Source organism: Streptopelia decaocto, assembly GCF_964273445.1.
Source record: "Streptopelia decaocto genome assembly, chromosome: 2".
Classification (NCBI taxonomy): domain Eukaryota; kingdom Metazoa; phylum Chordata; class Aves; order Columbiformes; family Columbidae; genus Streptopelia; species Streptopelia decaocto.
The window spans coordinates 91,195,051-91,216,865 of NC_138655.1; the positions used below are offsets into that span (position 1 = coordinate 91,195,051).

The window sequence follows — 21,815 nt, forward strand, 5'->3', positions numbered from 1 at the left end:
GGGCAAATCCTGTGGCAGATAAGTGCATTGGTTTCTAGGATTTCTGTCCTGAAACCATTTCTCCTCTTTGTTTCAGTACTGTTTGCTTTGGTTTTTTTTAAAGGAATATGCTTTATTTGCTGCATTTATGCAGTTTTTTGTTCTCCCCCGCTTACACTCACTGCCCTGTCAAGCTTATTCTCAAAACATATTTAAAAAAATTAAGGAAGACTTAAAGAGGTGATGGCTATAAAAAGACAATACTTGCGGAGCCCCTAACCTGTCAGTTTGTAGGAAGTAGTGATCAAATCACAAAAACATGGAAACAGCTATGGCTTGGAGCATGAAAATCAACATATGTAGTCATCATGTATTTTTTTGGAAGCTCGGCTAAACAACCTCTGTCACTTTTGCCGTGCAATGGAACCCACTTTCTCTTTGAGGGATCACCCTGCCACTCCCCATTAGCATCAGCCACACTCCAAATTGCAAAAATCTCAGGCTGACCGTGCCGAGTCCTGTCATTTCCCCCACAGGCTGTCTGGCGACGATAATCCACTAAAGGATTGTTTCCTCCCAGTGGCAGGGTCCGAGTCAAATGCCGGCAACAGGCAGGGAAACCCAAACCTGTTGAGGCAGACGTCTGCCTGGACAGAAGGAATCGGAGCGATGGACCCTTAAGAGGGTGAGGCGGGGGGAGGATGGACAGGCTTTGCGCCAGCAGAATAATTCCATGGGCTGCATCCGAGATGGGAGACTGAGGCCGCCATCGTGATGGCTGGAAGTTTGCAGGCTGCGATGCCGGCCAAAGTGGGCCCCAGGCTGGGCTGTTTGGAGGAGGTGCCTCGTCAGATTAGCCGTGCGGCCACTGTATTTGATGCTTGAGCTGGACGGACAGGCCTGCCAGGCAGAAACTGCTCAGGCAGATGATGCCAGGGAGGACAAAAATTATCCAGCGCCAAGACTAAGAAGACAGATGACACCCAGCAGGAGCAGCAAGCCAAATCTGCAGAATCCACAACGCAGCTGGCTAGCCCCGGGCTACCTGCCTCTTTGAAGTGGAATAGACATCACCGACGAGCTGTCAAATTAGATCACCAGCCTGGAAACGCTGAAAAAGGTTTAGTTCTTCCAACAGAGAAGGGAAAGTTTAATAGATGAAAATCTTCCTAAAGGGGCCAAGGTAATGTGGGAGGGGAAAGGGGAATCCTTCAGATGCAGCAACAATGAAAAATTACTCACCATGCCTGCCTGCCGAGCGAGAGACGGGACGCACGGTGTTCTGCAGAGGCTGTATTCACCACCAGAACCAAAAATAAAGGCCATGCCTGCAGGAACGTGCACAGAGCAGCAACAAGTAATCCTTGCTACAAAATCGATTCCCCTTCCCTCCAAATCTGTGATATCTTGATATGTCACCCTGGAGCTGGGCTCTGAAGTACTATAATACTCAAGATGTGCAGCGGCGGGATACAAAGACCCAGCCTGAATCCAACAGCTCGGCGCAGCAGAGGCACATGATGGCATCTCCCCTCACACATCTTTTGCAATAACATCCAAGCACAAAAAAATGTGTGAAATACAACTCAGTTTCGATAAATCCAGAACAAAAATTAAGATTACCAAGTGAGTAAGCATGTGCTAAGGTGTATAGTGAATACGAAACCTGGCGTTTCCATTAGGGACAGCAGCAGCACGATCCAATTATAGATGCAAAGAAGAAATACTGCTCTTAGGAGGAAAATATTAAATGTATGAATCCATTAAGCAGCTGCACCATTGCAATTACACTTTGAAGTTAAAGACCGTGAAACAGACCAGAGATTAAAAGAAGTGATAAAATAGAAAACCAAAAGAAAAAAAAAAAATCAAATAGGCTTACAGATCCCTCTTCCTAGCAAAAAGCCAAAGAGGTAAAAAAATTACATATGAGTCTCTCTATACACATACAATTATAAAATCAAGATAATGTCTCTATTCCCAACTTCAGCATTCATGTAGCAGATAAACCATAAATCACCTGCAAAGATGCAAACAGAAGATGGTAGCAGATCAGAAAGAATATGAACCAGACCTCTGAAAAAAGAGCTTACAATGTATTTCTTGATAATGATTTCATAGGCGTTATGGATTCCTTTATTTTAATCTCTCTCAGCTAGCCACTTCTTAAGTACCTTGTCTTTGTCTCTTCCAAATCCACAGCACTAAGGAGCAACGTTCTGATCCATCTATTGCTTTTTCACGAAGAGGAAAATAAAGACGTGCAAGTTTTAGAGCTCTCATCTGTAATGTAACCTGGGTGTATTTTATATCACGGACAAAACAGTGTTAACCCTTCTAGGTCACACTTTCATATAAAATAGTTAATATATGTGGGTGCCTTGAACTGCAAAGTGCTCATGTCCATCTTAAACCTTGGTCTCAACCTCCTGCTAATAACCCAGGATCCACACCCATGCTGAAGAGTCTAGATCACTCTTCCCTCAGCTATAATTATAAGAAATGTGTGTGTAAGAGAGAAAGAAAGAGAAGCTGAAGAATTATCAAGACGCTTCAGTGAACTATAACACCTATTAGGAAGTTTAAGATTTACCTTAAAAAATAAGTTCCCCGTTTCTATGCCTATGTTCTTCCAAAGATTCAGATGGTAGTAAGGAATTGCTTGATGGGACTGTTTCAACTGCTAACCAGAAGTGGTATCTCCTAACTGTGTTTCTCTGTCAAAACTTGGATGCCAACCTAGTAGGTAAATCACTGATGACATAAAAGGAACTTGACAAAAAGTATGTTATGCATTTAAGCTATCATAAAAAAAAATTCCTTACAGTTTTGCTGCTGAAAAGCCTACACTTCAGTTCCATCTGAATGGCCAGATTTTCTTAGTATCTGGGTCTAAACTAGAACTATTTTTTTGTATGGTGTAACACAGATCATCAAAAAATTTCTCACTCCTATTCACTCTTCTCTAATCCCATATTAAACCTGGATTTTTCTATAAATCATTGTTGCCCAGTTTTAAGTGTCAGTGCAAGAACTGGCCCTAGAGACAAAGTGAATTCTGACATCTCACTTGAAAGTGAAGTTACATGTACAAAGATGACTAAAAATCATCAAGACATTTCTAACCTGCCTGATGCAATACTTAAACATCTGTTTCCACCTGGATTGCCTGCAAGCAGTGGTCATCGGCATCACAGGGAAAAAGACAAGTCACAGTGGTAAGTGTTAAGATTTCACTGAACACTTACGATTATCGTATTTGTTTCACTGTTGAATTCTTCAGTTGCTGAAAGGTTGTCATGCGGCACTATCTCACCATATGGCAACAACCTCAAGTCCTAGAGGCACATACTTAAAAGACCATAACATGTCAGGTCCCTTGAATAAATTAGATAGAACAATTATGCAAAATAATAATACTGCAATGATGAGATACATTAACACATGAGTGTCACTCTTCATGAAATGCTGTGAAAATAAATTCCACACATCACCGTGGTCGCCATCATCATCAAACTGCAAAGCAACAAAAGTAAAACAACATCACAGTATTTACTGTGCCCTTCAGCAACCAAAATTTTAAGAAAGGAGGTTGCAAGGGAGGAAAGTCACTTTTAGTAACATTCGAGTGAAATAAAATATTACAGAAAGACAAGCAGTAGTAGCTTTAAAAACAGCAGAACATTTACTCATGCACACTCTCTATACAGGCCATCAATGTTAATTTCAGAGCTCATGTACATACCTCATCTGTGAATAATTGGAAGCATCATCTTAAAAAGTGTACCCGACACAGTCTCAGATAGGCCAAGCTATTTTTTTATGATTTTGCATAAGTTTGTTTACAGAAGTAGTTGTCCTTGATGATCAAAAGGCATTGGACAAAGGGGAAGAGGGAAGAAAAATCAGCATCATCTGCTTTTCCTGGTCAACTTCCTAAAAGCAAAGTCCCTTTGCTTTTATCCTCCTCCCCTTTCTGCTTCCCCATGCAGGGGAGAAATAATTGAATTAGTCAAGTTAGCATTGGACAATGACCAAATGACTTGTAGGCAATATAGAGTTAAATTTTGCTAATCCACTTCTAAACATTTCACCTGTTAGCTAAAGGTTGTTTTTTTTTTTTTTTTTTTTTTTTAAAAAAAAAAAAAAACAACCCAACATTTCAGCAGCAGGTAACACTTCTACACCAGAGCAAAAAACTGGCAAAAGAGGCCAGGGGATACTGCAGCAGTAGCATGTAGCCACCTTGAGAAATCCTGATACTTTGCAACAGCAGCTCTTCGGGATTTAAAAAAAAAAAAACACACACAACTTTGTAGCATCATCCCTATAAAACATGTCTAAAAAGATGACAGTGTTGTTTTCTGCAATATTTTTAGTCCCGGTTCTATTTCAGTGTTCTCAGCTGTAACGTAAGCTGCTATGTCCATGGATGAAGGCTTGCACATACACTTTCCAAATGAGAATTACTTCAGTTTTGTAATAGGATATATAATCAAACAATCTTTAAGATGAACATGAAACTTCCCCAAACCCTGACCAAATGCATGATAATTCCCACTCACGCTCCCCTTCAGGAACAGAAAATGGCTCATAAGAGTAGAATTCAGTGGAAGAGCAGGTATTTGAGTCTAAGTATCTAAGTCTCATCATCATTTGCTCCCAGTCATAAGTGGGGATAAAGCAAACTCACTCACATACATACTACTAGGGAACAAACATTTAAAGAAATTTGGACTTGAAATTGGAAACTGAGAACCGACAGTGAAAACCTGAAGCCCTGCAGTAGTCAAATTTGGAAAGTTTGGAGTATGAAGCTTCTAATATACATTTGCACTAAAGCTCACTCCACAGTTCTTGCACAGATCTCAAAGTTTCAGTGAGATCTTCATAATTAAGTACATAAGGGCTGCTTCTAAATAGCAAGGAACAAGATTAACTAACATGAAAAATGGTACAGGATGAGAATTAAGTCCCCTGGGAAATGACAACTTTTTCAAACCAAATAAGAATATTTTCATTTTTAACAATATAAGACATTCCTAAATGTAACACTGTGTGCCTGTTAACCCCTAAGAAGTTCCATATATACAGAAAACACCTACTTGAGAGCCTAGAAATGTCTAAGCTCAGCTTGCTCATGCAATTTTCTTCTGTTCTTTCACATGTTAGGATATATATTAATTACCTCATCTCATTATCTACCTACCTTTTTCCAAAGGCCTTGTAACATTCAAGACACTCAAACAGCTATTCAAGATGTCTTTATATCTACCTTACTGGGTGGGAGGCTTCTGAAGTAGCACCCAAGTTAACACAAAAGAATGTATAAATGAGACCTTGGTTGCTCAAGACTTGTAGAAACTAACACAGAAGTTTATCCATTGAAAGAAATACAAAAATATTTTGATATTTTAGTGTTTTAAAAGAAATGTTAACTGAGTTGTGCAGAAGCTAATTATCTATTCAGATGTATCCTTAGGGCATTACGTTAACACTTTTAAATTTGTTACAAAAAATGGAGGGACCCCGTTGTACAGTGAAATGACATGTCCAAATGTCCAATTCAACAACAGTGTCTTTGTTTTTAAAACAAACTTTAAAACATTTAAAGTAAACTTGACAGACTAGCTCATTATTAAAGCTGTGGAAGGGGGCTTGGTTGATTTTGCCTTTTTTTTGTTTGGGGTTTGTTTGTCAGGTTCTTGAAACTTGCATTTGCACATGTGAGACATGCAAAAATCTTGAAAAACGCCAGGTTTGTTACCCAATTTGAAAGAAAATGCTTCTAGAATCTAAAAAAATCCAGACACCACAAAATGAAGCAGCAAGTGAACTAACCTTTTACAATCTTCATTTTGCTTACTGAAGAAAAACTAAGAAGTTTCACAGCCAAACTAAGACTACAGTTTTTAAATAATTTATTCGGTCACATAAATACTTTGTAACATTTGCATGTTCCCTTTTTCACATCCTTGGCACACAATATAGCTCTTTACTTTTACAAAACTAGTGTAAACATCCATGGCAAAAAATGAAAATAGAGCAAGACACATGTAAAAATTCAATAAATAGCAAAAGGAGTGAATAACTGAAGGAAAGGAATTCTTTTCTACAAAGACCATGTAATTACATTTGAATGTTTACTTGAAATAACTTTTCATTTTTAAAAAATAGTGAATTAAAACTCTATTTCCATCTTTTTACCATTGTTGCTTTTAAGCAGATGCATGATACAATTCATTAACTAGTTCAATTTCTTGAAAGAACAATAATGATTCAATGCAATTGTATTATTTGAGGCATCAACAGTTTTGGTTCACATACAGAAGGTTACAAACTAGTATTCGGAAGTTAGTGGTTTTGGACAGCATAACTTCTAAACTCTGAAACACCCTTCCAACATGACATTAAGATTTTCTTTAATGAGCATTAGTATATAATCTGTTCTTGATAAAGATGACATTAGACAGATGTTGTCGCACACCTGGATAATGCTGAATGTGGTTGAACCAACGCGACACATTCAGGTATTTCTCCTTTTCTTGCACTGTGAGGTCCACCTGCACGGGGAAGAAATACAAGGCACCAATAATACAAGGCACTGCAATAATAACATTTAGTAACATAAAAGTGTACATTTTTACAGCTGATTTCCACTCACATGAAGTTGTTACAGTCTGGCAGTATTCTATCTTAATTTCACATACTAAAATTCACAGCCCAAAATACATATTTACTTTTAATTTACTCCAATGAACAGACCTGGAGGGTGGAACATACATTTGTACAATAGAGAGGGGCAAAAAGGGCCTTAGCTTGCTTGAATTTAATGCATCTATATACTCATGGGGTTAGCATGCAGTATTGGGAGGAACAGGTAAGAATTGCACAACATGAGCAAGTCTTTCACATTAATCCAGCAGGCAGTCTCACAGGCAAAGTGACAACTTTGTATTTCAAGGTGTATTGTAAGTACAAGAATAAGTTTTTTCAGGCAATTTCAGACTGGATAGAAAACTTAAGTTGTTCCCCATTTTGAGCAATAGTTATACAATAGTTACTAAGAAACAGCACAGCTTCACACTGAACTGTTCAGATATACTGGCTCACATTAAGATAGCAGTGGCATGACTCAAGTTACTACAGTAAAACAAACTGAAAACCTGTCCATATTTCATAAGTGTATTTAAAATACCATCGCTCCTACAGTTTGAGGTCCTGCTTTTCACCAGAGTTCTCAAGTCAACAGCACACGCTTGTTTTAACCCAGATCTAAATGCAACAGCTCCTTGCCACAGGAATCGTGGCTGAGATTAATGAAGGGCTTCAAGCCTACCTATACTTTTGTCTGAGGACTGGCACAGCTGAAGTCATCTACAATTACCCATCTTAACTATACCTTTCTAAGTCATCTACATTCAAGTCAGCAACATCCTCAAAGCTTCACTACAAAGTCTCTCATTACTTTGGAGTCTTTTGAGACAGCTGTAGAAGAACTATTCCCATGCTGCATCACCTGTATTCCTTAATGAGCAGTTCCAGGTCTCCTCATTCTTCTGGAATGAAGTTCGCTTATCAGTTTAGACAATAATCCGCTTCCTCACATTAACCTACTAAAACTGAATTGTAAGTGAGGTAAGCCTCAAAACAGACTACAAAAACTGCATCCAGAACAGAATGTCATCTTCACACGAACTACCCTATCTTATCTCACCAATGCTTAAATCAATCAGTGCAAGATTCACCTCACTTCATTTTCAGTTAGCTAAGCTAGCCATCAGGCTTAACTTAGTCATCTTGACAATGCCTGCAGTCAACAAAAAAAGGGCACACCTGTAGAGGATAGTTTTAAGAGACAAATCACTAGACATGCCTCATATTTTTCATGTTTAGACTTCTAAAGCCAATGAAGGTTAACCCCCTCCTGAAAAGCTAGCCAGATGGTGTATTCCTTACATCTTGTTCTACACACACCAGATTCATGGGTAATGGAGGTTCACTGCAAATTTGATCTTGGGCACAGGACAGCTGGAAACAAATAGGCTCCCATAGACTTGATATCACATACTCATTTACTCAGCTGTAGGAGTGAAAAGCTGGTGTTCAAAACTAAGTCTCGTGACAAATTTCACCTCATAACACGCCAGACCTTTCGATTTCAAGAGCTGGCTGTAACATCTGCCGCTTCTCCTTACTGTTCTCTCACACAGCCCAGCACTTGGCTTAGAATTGGAAAGCTTTAAACATGTAGAGGTAAAAAGAAGATAAAGGATATATACTAGAAGACGAACCACTGGAAAAATGCCAAGGAAGAATTTCAAGAAGTTGCAGGAAGGAGTTCTAAACCAATGCCACATAACATTAGAGCTCTAACAGTAAGTTAGAGCATAGCAATTACACCAACAACTGAAAAGCAGGGATCTCGCACCTGCTCCTAAACCAAGTAGCTCTTCTTCCTACGGAACTCACTGATAAGGGGAAAAACTCCAGAATTTTTCAAGGCATTACAAACAAGAAGTGGAAGCTATCAAAATGCAACACCTGAATGCTTCACAAACTGCCTCAGCTTCTGCACACACAGCACTCTCAGGACAAAAAAAAGCCCATGCAGTACCATTTAGGGGAAGATAATTTTGATCACCTGCCGTTTGTTGTAAGCAGCAGCAGCTGGAAGCTGCTGTTTGGTATGAATCTGTAGAACCATTTACAAAGCAGCTCAGAACACGAAAAGAGCAACATGTATATCCTAAAGACATCTAAAATTACTGAAAGTATTTAAATATGAGTATGTACTAAAAATACCATAATTTTAAGTTCCATGAGTGCTGCACAGTAAAGTTATAATTACAATACCCTTTATCAGTCTTTAATAGGTAAGCACTTGGAAGTTTAGTTCAGCATTTTCACAGCCAATTTTGGAGCAGATATTTTCTCCCCATAATTTTATACTGATAATTCTCAATCTTCACATTTCTCTGATGTAAATTAAAAATGAAGTCTAGAAAACTAGTCCTCCTCCATTCTGTTAGCATAGTGAAAAAACATCTGAAGGGCAAAACAGACAGCTACTCTAATAACAAAACCCTTTTTGTACTCCAGGCACAACAAGCAAGATATTTTTACTTATTTACATAATGTACTCTATCAGTGAAATATATTAAAAAGCACTCTGTGGCATGCTCTACTTTTTACTCTGAACATAACTCTTAGGTTAATTGTTTAGAGATCACTTCCATGGCTTTTTTTTTTTACATTTTGTTAGATGGGTATTTTCTGTTCTTCCTCATTAAATTAGAGAATTCCCCCAAGTTAAGAAAGGCTGCTGTTCTGCTGTTAAAATAATTATTTGCTATTAAAGCAATTATTTTAATAGCAAAGAAGCAGACACTCAATTTGATAGGCTTTTTTTCATGTAATGGAAAAAAAGTCTTATTCTTCAACCACAAAACTCACAAAGGGTAACCAAGGTGGTCATCATACAATGCAGCTAGAAGAGCTTCTAGAAAGGCTATAAATACACAAACTTTAATTATATCTGCTTTCAGTAGCATTGGGGATGCAGGCATAAATTCCCATTCCCACAACCCGCCTGTGCACCGGAAATCTAAAAATACCTGCCTGCATCTGCAGTTCTTCTTACTACTATCTCTCTCAAATTTAGCCTTTAGATAGGAGGGAAAGACAAAACACAAACACAGTCGAATTGTGTATTTCTTAAAATAGTGTACTTTGATGTAGTTTTAACTAATTTTCTGATGTTAAAGAAACATACTGGAAATCTTTTATTTGAAGTAAAACTGTTGTTTGTTGGTGTGGGGTTTTTTAAAATTCTGTTTAAGCACTATGTCTAGCATAATTCTTTAGAAGGAAAGCCTGTTTTCCCAGCAATAAGATACAGAGCTTATCAGTGAATATCAACAAAAGTTCATGGCAATCTGTTTATTACAGGAAATGTTCAGCATGGAAAAAAATAACTGGGAAATAAACTACTGCAGTCGCTTTATAGTTCAGTATTAGTAGTTCTGACCCGAGGAGAACTTTGATTTGTAGTTGATTTGACCCCAAAATTTTGACTGAGGCTTCCTCCATTGGCAGATACAAATTTTACCCATAAGTTATTTTCCAGCCCTTATTAAAGAAATTTCCAAGTCAGACATAAAAATTTGAGACTACTACTTAGGTTTTGACAAATTTTTCAAAGCATAAAAAAGATCAACCTTTGTATTGATTATTTCTCTTAAGGATTTTCAAACAGCAGAATAAAAACATATGGGAACTCTATTTTAAATAATAATAAAAAAAACCAAGTTAATTACCACAGGGGGAATTTAATGCTTACTGATTGCCTTCACTATCCTCAAGCAATGCTCCCAAATTCACGCTTTCTCTGCAATCCATGTTTTACCCTAGTAGAACTTCACTGTTCATCATATTTATCCACATGTATATTTAAGTAATGAAAGTGTCTAAAGACAAGAATATTTATATTATATAAACTACACATGACAACGTAAGTCACACTGAAAAGCTCCTTTAGGCAGCTAGTATCAAGCATTACACTTTTTGGGTGTTTGTGACCTATAATACAACGAAGCACAATGTATACTATTTAGTTCCTGCCTCATTATTACAAGCATATATTTCTAATTAATAGATTCAGTCTGCAAGAAGCCTGAAACGCTACCTGTGAATCTGATTCTCACTCACTGAGATACTAATTCCTTTCCCACAATATGGATTTTAGACACATAGTACTGTTGTGCCAATTTAGGTAATTATATAGGAGAGGAAGAACGAAAGGCAGGCATACAACTGCAAAATTAAGAGTTGCTGTTGTTCAGTAGACAAACTGGTTAGTAAATTCAACTGGATGAATCCGGGCAGTGAAGAATCAGGTTCCACAATCCCCCCAGATAATGGGAAGGGCAAAATGAAGGTGGGAATGAGGAATACAGAGATGTACAATATATATTCAGAAATGCTAAGAAAGGGAAGTGAAAGCCCAGCTGAAAAAGGGAGCAACAGGATCAGGTGGTCTTAAAAATATTTCCAATGAAATGTGAATCAGAATGTTTTTAAAGTTTTAATAATATTTGCCTCATTCAGTCCAATCATAGCACACCACTAATATTCACAGTATTCTATGCCTAATGTCTGTGTTAGCATGTAGTTATTGGTTTGTCAAAAGCAGAGAGAATAATCCAAAAGGTCATTATAGTAGCACTTTCAGATCAATTTTCTAGACAGCGAGAACTGTGGGTCTGGTACCCGTGCCCCCATTTTTCCCCTCACACCTTGAAGGATTATAGGAAACATTTTTTGATATTTTGCATGAGGCTTAGCTGAAATAGCACTGGATACAACCAACTGTAACCATGGACTGTATTGCATTATGAGATACAGCAGCTTTCCCTGTCCTCTTAAAGCTTAGGGCAGAAAAGCAGCTCTGGATATATTCTCTTATCACAGGGAAAATAATAAAAAATCACAGGATTCTACAGGTCAAGATGTTACCTCTGTACTTAAATACTAACATTAATCAATTCTGAAACCTTCAAAATACATGTAATTCCTAGCTAATAGCTTCTAGATTTTCTTCTTTATTTAGGATACTTGCCCCATTATTTGCCCTTTATACCCTTCCAATTCAGAAAGTTATCCTCCATAAAAATCAAATGTTTCAGAAACAGATGTTATACTATAAACTTGTCCCAAGTAGTGTCTGGATAGTTGCAGGCACCCAGGAGCACCAAGTCATTTGTTTTTACCATCTGTTCTATTTCCCAAAGCAATAACTCATATCTTTTCTTCTTGATTAGGTGGCCTACTCTAGAGCAAACTCTAAATTTAAAATACGCTTCATTTTTCCCCTGCCTAAGATTTTTAAAAAGTCTCATTTGAACTTGTACTCTCTAACAACATATACAATCATATTTTTAGAAAGTACTTACATGTTTTTTCTATGCCTACGTATCATATGTGAAAGTTAAGCCATTCTGACACTCTAGTCAACACATCTATCCTACTACTTAAGATATTTTACAAGGCAAATATGACTTAACAGAATTAATTCTAAGTGACTTACTCTAACATGTTTTCAAAAACATTCTGAAACAAAGCTTCCCTTCCCTTTCTCCTCTGCTTGACACTTTCTCATTTGAACTTTTACTCCTGGACAGTCAAGATTTTATATAAAGTTCTTCCTCATTTTTTGGCAGTATCTTCCCCTCCTCAGCCTCTATTTTGAAGTTCTTGCACACTTCTCCCAGATCCCTGCTTTTAAGTGTGTAAAGTAACCATTCACCTAAGTTGATTGAATTCACCAATTCTCACATGTACTTGCATTTGTCAGAGGCATCTTTTTCTATATATCCCACTCCTCCCCAATTTTCTAATGTAAAACTGACCCATTGTATCATCTCCCAAGAATTTAGCAGATGTTTTTGTAGAAGTCCTTTGGTTTGTTTAATAGTACCTACTCCAGAGAAGGACTGCTCATTTACAATCACATTCCAGCCACCAAAATACAAATAACTTCTATTGCTTCTTCTTTAAATAACCACTTGAGGCTCAGAACTGAGGTGCAATGATTTAGATGCACTTTGCAGTAAACCCTGAGCTGACTGGGAAGAATCTTGGCATCTTCTCCACTTGGTACAAACTTCCTCAACTCCCTGCCTCCTAAGAACCAACCCCTCACGTTATTTTCATACTCTGTATGTTATCAAGTCTTATCATTAAGTCTTGAAAAACAAATGACATTTTTATGGCTGATACTTTTATATGCCTTCACCCTTCAGGAACTTAATTTACATCCATCTTTCAGAGCACCAGCAGCATTTCTCTAATACTAACAAGGTTAGTACTTCCAGTTGGGACACATTCTTTCTGTTTCATTTATCTATTTCCCCACGTTCTGTTAAAGTCATGTTTCAGACTTGAACAGATAGAGTCCACGTACCTAGAAACACAGGGATAAGTATCCTCCTTGTTACTTTACACAGAGGAAACTAAAGCATTCTGGACACTACAGATCTATTTCTTTTGACAGATCTATAGCTAAATATTTAAAAAGTAAAAAATGAACAACTTAAAAACAAGCTATATTTGAAGTTCTTACAAGAAATCTCTCAATTTTTATTCTGTTATTGTCACTGATCAATTTAGCAGGTCAACTTCTACAACAATCAACTGCCCTTTAGACAGACAACAATTATGACAGTAGTACATATAAAAAAATGCAAATAACACTTACCATGATATGATGCAATCCATAATACATCAAAATGTCTGCTAAGGTAAAAGTGTTTCCTGCAAGGTAGACTTTATCTTCCAGGTGTATGTTAAGATTCTGAAAAAGAAAGAATCATTCTGCTGCTGTAGTATTGACATTGTAAGACAAAATAGAGGTAGTAGTTCAAAATAATAGCAAACTTCCTCTGGATACCATGCATTTAAAATAAATACCAGTTTTAGTGTATCCTAGCTCCGCAGAGACAAAAAAAAAAAAACACACAACAAAACTCTAAGAAGTGTCAAGATAATAAACTAAAATATTATCATTCTTTGACAGCGAGAATTCAACAAAATTTAAATGTTGGTCTCTAAACAAAGTGCTAGCCAGCTTGCTGCTGGCACATAATTTTTCATAATCCCCCCTTAGATCCACTCAAATTTTTGTAAATACAAGTGCTGATTTATTTTACATATTAAGCTGGCTCCACAGAAACACTTTAAAAATCTGTCTTTTCTTGGCTTCAAATTACTGGAATTAAAAAATGCAAGACCTGTGTATTTTTTATTAGTGCATATGACTCAGAAGCACTGCTGTTACAAGTTTAACTTCTGATACATGGAAAATGCAGTCCTATGATCAAAGGAGAGCATATTGCTCTTCCAGCAGCAGCCATTCCTGTCCTCCAGGGCTCACTCCATGCAGGTGGTCAGCAAAGTGCTGGAACTGCAAATATGTAAGGACCAGGGAAACACAAAGGGGTGGGAGATAAATGTTTCAAGCTCTATGCCAGAAACTTGATACCCATCAGCTGGTATCATCTAACATCTGCTTTTATTAATGTTGAAATAACTGCCAGCAATTCTTAATGACTGATACTGTCAATTCCAGTTGCTATCTAAGTCCATGTGAAGAGAGCACTGCTTCAACATTTTAAAATAATCTATCAACAATTCCATATCAGAGGCTATAAGGCTGGGTAGTAGAAGGCCTCCATTCAGGTTCAGTGAATAAATATTTCAAATCTGTATTACAGAAAGACCTTCTTTCATGGCTTTTTGTATGCAGTTATTCTCTGCCAGAAAACAGGAGGCTGACAGACTCATTGTTGCTCAAATGCATTAGAGAACACAGCCATGACACATCAGCTCTACCTCTTTTCTTGTCCTCCTTTTTCTCCACACTTCACCTACTTCTTATTCAATTTATGCACCAGTCTGCCCCCTACTTCTCTCTAAAGAAAGAAATGTAATGGTAAACAAAATTATGTACTTTAACTCTATCCCGGCACAAAGAAGCTTTAGTTTTACGATACTCTTTTCAGAAATGTAGGAAGACAGTTTCCCAGCTTTTCCTTACATTTGGAAACTCTCCCTGATGGTATTCCTCTGTTGGTTGAAAAAGCTTATATTAAATGCACTCCTTTTTCCTCAGAGATCTCCTTAAACCACTCCCTTCCCCCAGGCCAGAAACAGTAGTAAACAGCTTAAGCATAGCTAACACTTTTCAAAATGTCCTTGAAATATTTTTTCAGTCTCAATTACAGCACGTTCCATTTTAAGATAACCTTTTATTTAAAAATAAGAAGTCTCGGGCAAGGGGGTTAATAATTAGTAAACAATTTAAAGTTACATTTAGCCTTAAGCATATTGCAGGTTTTGTGGTTCCGTAATTTTACTGATGTAGAGATCCCCTACAGTGTGGACATAAATAAATAAAACCAAACCACAAAACTAAAATGCTGAGACCTTATGACATCTGACCTCACATTTGAATTTGACAAGTTTGACTCCATAATGCCACCTTACTATTCTTTGATAACCTCTTTATGACAGGATGCCTGTACTTCTGTAATATTCAAACATCCTCACATCTGCTTGGATGTTGCAATCCCTCAGGAAACCCTTGGATGCTTACTGTTGCAATCCCTCAGGAAACCCTTCTCAAATTTCAGACTGGTATTTAAGGCATAACTACAGTTCGATGCACTAATACGCATTGAACAATTGCAGCAATTCAAATTCAATTTTTGGCTATGTGGGGTGAAAAAGCAACAGAAAGATGTTAGCATTATTTATAGCCTAACTGATGGACTTCCATTGCTTGTTCTATGGAAAAATATCCAATTTGCAGTCCATATCTAGAATGACAGCTCAACACATCCCATCCATGGCACACTTCTGGCTACCCCACAATATTCCTTACTGTCTCCATAGTATGCAACCTAATGGCCTGTAATCCAATTCATCCATTAAGGTGACTGAATCCCTTCCAGTCGCAGCAAGTTGAGACAGCAGCTCGGGCATGTAACAGTTGCTTCTTGCACTGACTAAATAGCTTACAATGGATCTAATCATACTCTAATTTTGTTTTGGATATTTTGTCCACAATAACACTCTGGTGTATGTGCTTCCCTTATACACAGAAGCACATCCCTTCAGTCAGTAATATTCTCGAGGTCATTTATGCCCTAAATGCCTTTGTATCGCACCATGCAAAGACAAAGAGCTGAGCACTCTCAAATGCCCCAGGCAAACCTCTGACAAATGCAGAACCCAAGAAAAGGCTTCTGCAGCCACATCCAAGCAAAGCACAATTTCACTGCTGGGGCATAGCTGTATTTTTAATTCTAATGCAAGACTTTTCTGTTTAATGGCAAACTATGAGCTAAACCTGGCCTGGAAAATATTATATTCAACATACTCAATTTGCTGTAAAAGACATAAAAACAATCAACCAATGTTGCTCAAATAATAACAATTCAATCTTCTACACCTGTAAGTGCACAAAAATATCCCGGTGCTAACAGAGAAGGGAGAGTAGTCAATACAGAAAGTCAAAGTTTAAAAATGCTTGCTGGACAAGCTTGCCAAAGTGGACAGGCATCCCATTTAGAAGTCTGTCAATGAACAGTGTATAAGTACTGTGAATTAACAGGACAGACAGAGCATGGATTAAGCTGCTTACATATTTTGGAAACAGTGATTTTCAAGCAAGCACATTAAATAATAATTGAAGCTTTTATATACAGATTTCTAATTGGATTTCACACTTACAGTCAGAGAGCACAGGAAATTAGGACAAATTTTGTCCTGTACAGGAGCTCAAATCAAAGTTACACAAAACTCAAAGACCACTTTCATTGACCAGTTCTGACGAGTAAGGCATTTGGTCTGAATGAATATAAGCAGCATGGTGGAGATGGTCTTCTGACTACTTCATGAATGTGTTAATGTCAAGTAACAGCTTTAGTCAACAATTTAAGAACATATTTTCCTAAGGCTAATGGAAACCCCTTACTGTTCAAATTAACAAACATTAAACCAATTATTCACTGATGTTTTTCAGAACCACATCACCTCAGTTAAGGGTTAAACAGAGGCAGTCTAAAGTTTGTAGTAGAAGTGACTGAACTGTTTTTGGCACAGCTTATTATATATTGTGGCTCTAGGCTGCAACTGTCCCAAGACTGCCATTGTGTATTCCAGACACGTTGTAAAACTTACAATCTCAGACTTGCCTCCTTATTTTAGTTTTTCTTCCACCCATACTCCCTTTTGGCACAGTACACTTTAATGGTAGGCTGCATCTTCTTCTGATTAATCATGGTGGCAAGAGAACAAATTAAAAAAAAAATCTTAATTGCTATACTATGAAATTATTAGTGCTGGAACAATTCCAGAGCTGCCCTGTGTCAAAAAAAAAAGTCTGGCCGTTCAACATCTGCTAACAAAAAAAAAAATCCGCAGGAAAATTTTAAAGTGGCAATATCTATTAGAACAGATCTAAAGGCAGAGATTTTCCCTCAAGTGACACTGCCTGCTTTTCAGTAAGAAAATTTTGTTTGAAAAAACTTGACTTACCTATGTATTCATATTTCAGTATACTGCCTTTCCTACACTGCCAGTGTTAAGGCTAAAACTGAAAAGAGATACTAGCTTCAGCATGAAACCATCATCTCTCTCTGTCTAGTTTTAATACTCAAATGCAGTTCTGCAAATATCTGTTCTGTCAACACACACGAGTGTCATCACTTAAGCCATCCAGAATAGATGGATTTTATTATAACATGACAGAAAACTTGCTTTTGGTTTTTATATGATAGAAGGGTAAGAAAGGTAAATAAAAGTTACTTATTCTCATATGGTCTTTCCACAGTTTGGGAGAAAACAAAAGGCAACACAAGTTCATTTGTAAAATCTCTAAAATTCTTTACACAGTATTTGTCATAAAGGTTTGTTTTTCAATTAATTCGACAAAAAAGGACCTCTGAGAGACATCTAGTCATACCACCTGTTCAAAGTACAGCTAAACCTGAAGTTAAATCCTAATTAGTCAATGCCTCCTTCAATCAAGTTCTGAAAATTCCAAACTGTAGACAGTTTTCATGCAATACCTCTAGCGTAACCTTGACTATAATGATTTTGATAGCATTTGCATGGAGAAAATAAGACCAGAGAGGTTACCAAAAAAAAAAAAGAAAAAAAAGCAATATAAACAAACTCCTGCTTTAACCAATGGAAGAGATTCCATAGTTACAATGAGATCACCATAATCCAGATTATCTGGGCTGTAATAGAAATGGTTCTTTTAGGGCTTTCACCAAGTTGATCCTTGTAAAATGCAGGCATGATATTCCAAGCCCTCACAATAAAGGAGGCTGCCAGTTTGAAAAGGACAACAGATTACCAACAAGGTTTTGCTTTGCACCATTTTAAGATGCAATATTTTCCTTGATTTTAAGTAAAAAAATGTGTTAACTCTTGAGTGCTGCTTCAGTTTATCTTCCATTTCTGTAATAGTTCTAGTTGACTCAGAGTCATCACACCTAACAACAGTCAGGAGTACAAATTAAGACTCTGCAAGCCTCAAGTAAAGTCAACCTTCCTAATACCTTGCAGCATACAAAGCTATTTTTAAACCCAGACTCACCAGTAGCACTGAGCATTGTGCACTTTCCATCTAAACCATACTTTTAAAACTATGCAAAGTAAACACTTTAAAATTTGATTGAATTTCACTGCTGTATCATCCACACCTAGTAAACAGAGCCCTTAATACTTAATGGTGTAAAGCAAATTTTCTCTTCAAGCTCTGTTCCCACAAGACTGCAAAAATACTAATTGCCAGTCACAAGGAGTTAGAAGGAAAATAGAATAATTTTTTTTTTGTCTACTCCTTGCCATCTGGCTGCTCAAATAACTGGGTGACCCTTGAGATTCTCTTTTCTGCTTCCACCTGTTTAAGAGGAAGTAAGCTTCAGACTACAAGAAAGGTTCAATACAGGAGACCAAAGCCTCCATACCAAGTAGCTGGATATGATGGACAGTTTTGCAGAGGTTCCTTTATTATTTCACTTTTCTCACACAACTCTGTCCGGTAACTCCTTTTGGTATCAATACCAATTACCACAACATCATGTACGTCTTTATTCCATAACTACCAAATCAATAAGAACTCTTAAAACCATCAGAGTAGTGTTACCTTGAAATACAACGCGACTTGCATATAACTGAGATTTTAATGAAGATACTAGGTAACTGGCTAATAGGAGACAAGGCACCTGAACAATATCTAAACTATCTGGAACACCCTGGTTGGTTTACAGCATTAGAGGTACAAAACCCATAAGAGCTCTGCTGCTTGTATTTTTGGCGTTTAAGCTGTTTTCCCTCCTGTTTCAGGTTGTCAGGGTATTTTTGTCAATAAAAGTGAAAAGCAGCAAGCAGAATAAAAGCCAGTACTTAAGGACACTGTCAAGTCTTCAGTGTTTGCTCAGTTTTATTAACTGGCTGTTCATACATACATCAGCACTGTAATCTTCTTCAAGCTCTAGTCACTCCAAAATTCAGTGGCAATCAAGGACTCCTTACCTTCAGAATTGTTGTTGTATCTTCTTTACTAGAGCCTCCATCTACTTGAGTCACTCTATATTCCAACCACTGCTGAACGACAGCTTTCTCTTCTGCAGTACTTCCAAGCAGTTGGTCCTTCTTAGCCTGTTTAACTAGGTGGGCAGCGATGGTCATTAATCCTGTCAGACCAGGACCATTGTTTGTCTGAAGAACAGGAACCTAGAGAAGAAACAGAAGTGCAATACTAAACAACTCATTCAAAAAACAGTCTCTAAGAATAGCTACTGTTTTATTATAGCCTCTCAAAAGGATCTTAAAAGCAATATATCAGAAAAAGCATACATTCTCTTTTCACTCCTTGGTGTGGTTTATTTTCAGTTTTTACAGAAGAAACTTATTTAACACATGCACAGACAAACCAAGACACCTTTAACTCAAATTATGCAAATTCTGCAATTAACAGCAAGAAATAGTACTACTCATTCTAACACTGGCAGAAATCTTATTCACTAACTTTTAACTCATTTTCAAATTCAAGACTCTGACTTAAGATTGTAAAATCAGTAGCATCCAATTTCTCTCTGAGCAGACTGCAGCAGTCAGACTTACTGAAATGCTTACTCATACTTACTGTTCTATTGCCAAATACAAGTTAGTAGCTCACTAGTTTCAGGACAGGACAACACAACACACTTCAGTTTTTTTAACAGGCCTTTGTTAGCGATATTACTGCATGTTAAACTGTGGGAAAGTAAACTGAGCCCCTGAGAGTCAGAAATGATGTCAATGAATTGAAAGTCACTGCAACATACTAGAGCTCATTCAGTCATTTATAGCATCAAACGATAGAAGAGGAAGTGATTAAAATGGAATACTTCTTTTAAAGTGCCTGACCACACAGAGTAGCCTATGTTCAGATTTAATTAGCATAAGATTCAAGTTCAAAGCATAATATTCATTTTGTAGTTGTACCAAGAGTCTTTGACAACTGAACATGCAGTCTAACTACATAGAGATGTAGTTACTTGATTTTCAAGACTTATGCTTTACAGTAATAGCATTAAAATAGCAATTGGGTTGTTAAATAATTAAGGAAGTTTTTGCAACCAATGAATGTATATGTTGCTATTCAGGACTTTAATAATAAATAGTAAATAAAATCAAGAAAAAAACATACAAAAACCTTAAGTCAATCAAGTAGCTTATTTTCTCTGGTGTCCTTCTCTGAGAGAACCACCACATAAAAGCCCTCACACATTTACGACATCCTCAGCCCCACATTACATTTTTCATGCCTCAGGTACCTCTTAAACCATAGGATTAAATGCCACCATAAGAACTTAAAAATACCAAGACATGTACTTTAAAAAAAGCAAAGCATTTAAGAGCACCAGTTCTTCACAACAGATAAATTTCTGATGGCAACAATATACTTTATAACGTATTTCAAGCATATTTTTAAAGAATTTAAACGTAATTTAATCACACCTGCATAGATATAACTACACTGGCACCAGGAAAATCCTGAGAGAAATGGGATAGCGTGCAGACAAGTATATATTTTAAGCACACATCCCTCCAACGACACACGACAACCTTTCCACAGGCAGAATTAAGAGGCTTCCAGAACTTGCGAGTAGACAGCGAGGCCCTACAGCCACAACTAAAGGGGGACGGTGAAGGAAGAGGCCGAGGGAGTGAAACTCCTCAAGGAGAAGAGCGACGGTGCGGGAACGCGCAGCTGAGGCCGACACAAGGCCCGCCCGTCCCGGGGAAAGGGTGAGCCCGGCCACCGTAACACCGGGGGTGTGGGGAACCGCGGAGGCGGGAGGGAGGTGGCGAGGTGAGAAGCCGTTGGGAAAGGAGGATTAATAGGTGCTCGCGCGCCGCTGGCCGCTGCCGGCCCCTCCTCGCTCCCTTCACCTTCCGCTCCCCCTGGACGCCGTACTTGTTCCCTCTCGGCAGCCCCAGCAGCTTCTCCAGCAGCGCCAGCTCCTCCACGCCCGGCCGCCCGGCGGCCGCCATCTTCAGGACAAGCCCGCCTGGAAAGGAAGGGCGGAGACAGCCGCCACCTGGCAACAACCGCCAGCCTCATTGGAAAGACGAACGGACCACACCGCCGAAGGAACCGCCGCTGCGATTGGCCTGAAGGAGCCAGCCAGCCAATCAGAAGCTCGGCTCAGCCGACTCATGCGCTCGGCCGGCTTTTGCTTTGAAACCCCGCGGAGGCGGGGGAGGAGATGCGGTGAGCAATGGCGCATGCGCAGCTGCGGACACAGCCCAGTACACGTAGCTAAGCCACGCCCCCGGGGCGCGTCCTCAAAAGGGAGGGGCCGCGGCCGCAGGCCTGGGGAAGGAGGTGTGTCGGTTGTTCGGTTTGCGGAGGCCCGGCCCGGCCGAAGTGGGGGGGAAAAAATATCGACGCTGCGGCCTCCTCGCCGCTCCACGGCCAGGCCATCGGCGGCGGGGCTAAGCAGTGCGTTCATAACCGGGGTGGAGACAGCAGCCTCCCTCCCAAAGGAAATAGCGGCCGTTTTCCGCCCGGGAAGGGGCACGATCTGTTAATGGGTTTGTCGCTGTGTCTCTGGCGGAGGCGAATAAAAGGAGGAAAGCCGGTGGCTCCCCCGATCCAAGCCCCACGCCATCCTCGGTTGCCAGCTCTGCTGCCCGGCCCTGCGGGTGTCTTGGGTACTGGGGACGTACCGGGGCCACCCCCAGCCGGGGGTTCCCTGCCGTCGGTGTCC

The 21,815-nt window shown here is 38.7% G+C and overlaps 1 protein-coding gene across 2 annotated transcripts; it reads right to left on the reverse strand.

Moving 5' to 3' along the window:
* Window positions 1–5,883: 5,883 nt before the first annotated feature.
* Window positions 5,884–21,181, reverse strand: EEF1E1 (eukaryotic translation elongation factor 1 epsilon 1). Of its 2 annotated transcripts, none has more exons than XM_082044515.1 (4): window positions 21,020–21,181; window positions 19,090–19,290; window positions 13,238–13,333; window positions 5,884–6,542 (listed from the first exon to the last, which is right to left on the reverse strand). In XM_082044515.1, exons 1-4 carry the CDS (start codon window positions 21,164–21,166, stop codon window positions 6,402–6,404), a joined length of 585 nt encoding a protein of 194 aa, XP_081900641.1. In that variant the 5' UTR covers window positions 21,167–21,181; the 3' UTR covers window positions 5,884–6,401. The 2 variants fall into 2 exon arrangements, with proteins under 2 accessions (XP_081900641.1, XP_081900642.1); XM_082044516.1 differs by having other exon boundaries at window positions 20,995–21,146.
* Window positions 21,182–21,815: the final 634 nt, after the last annotated feature.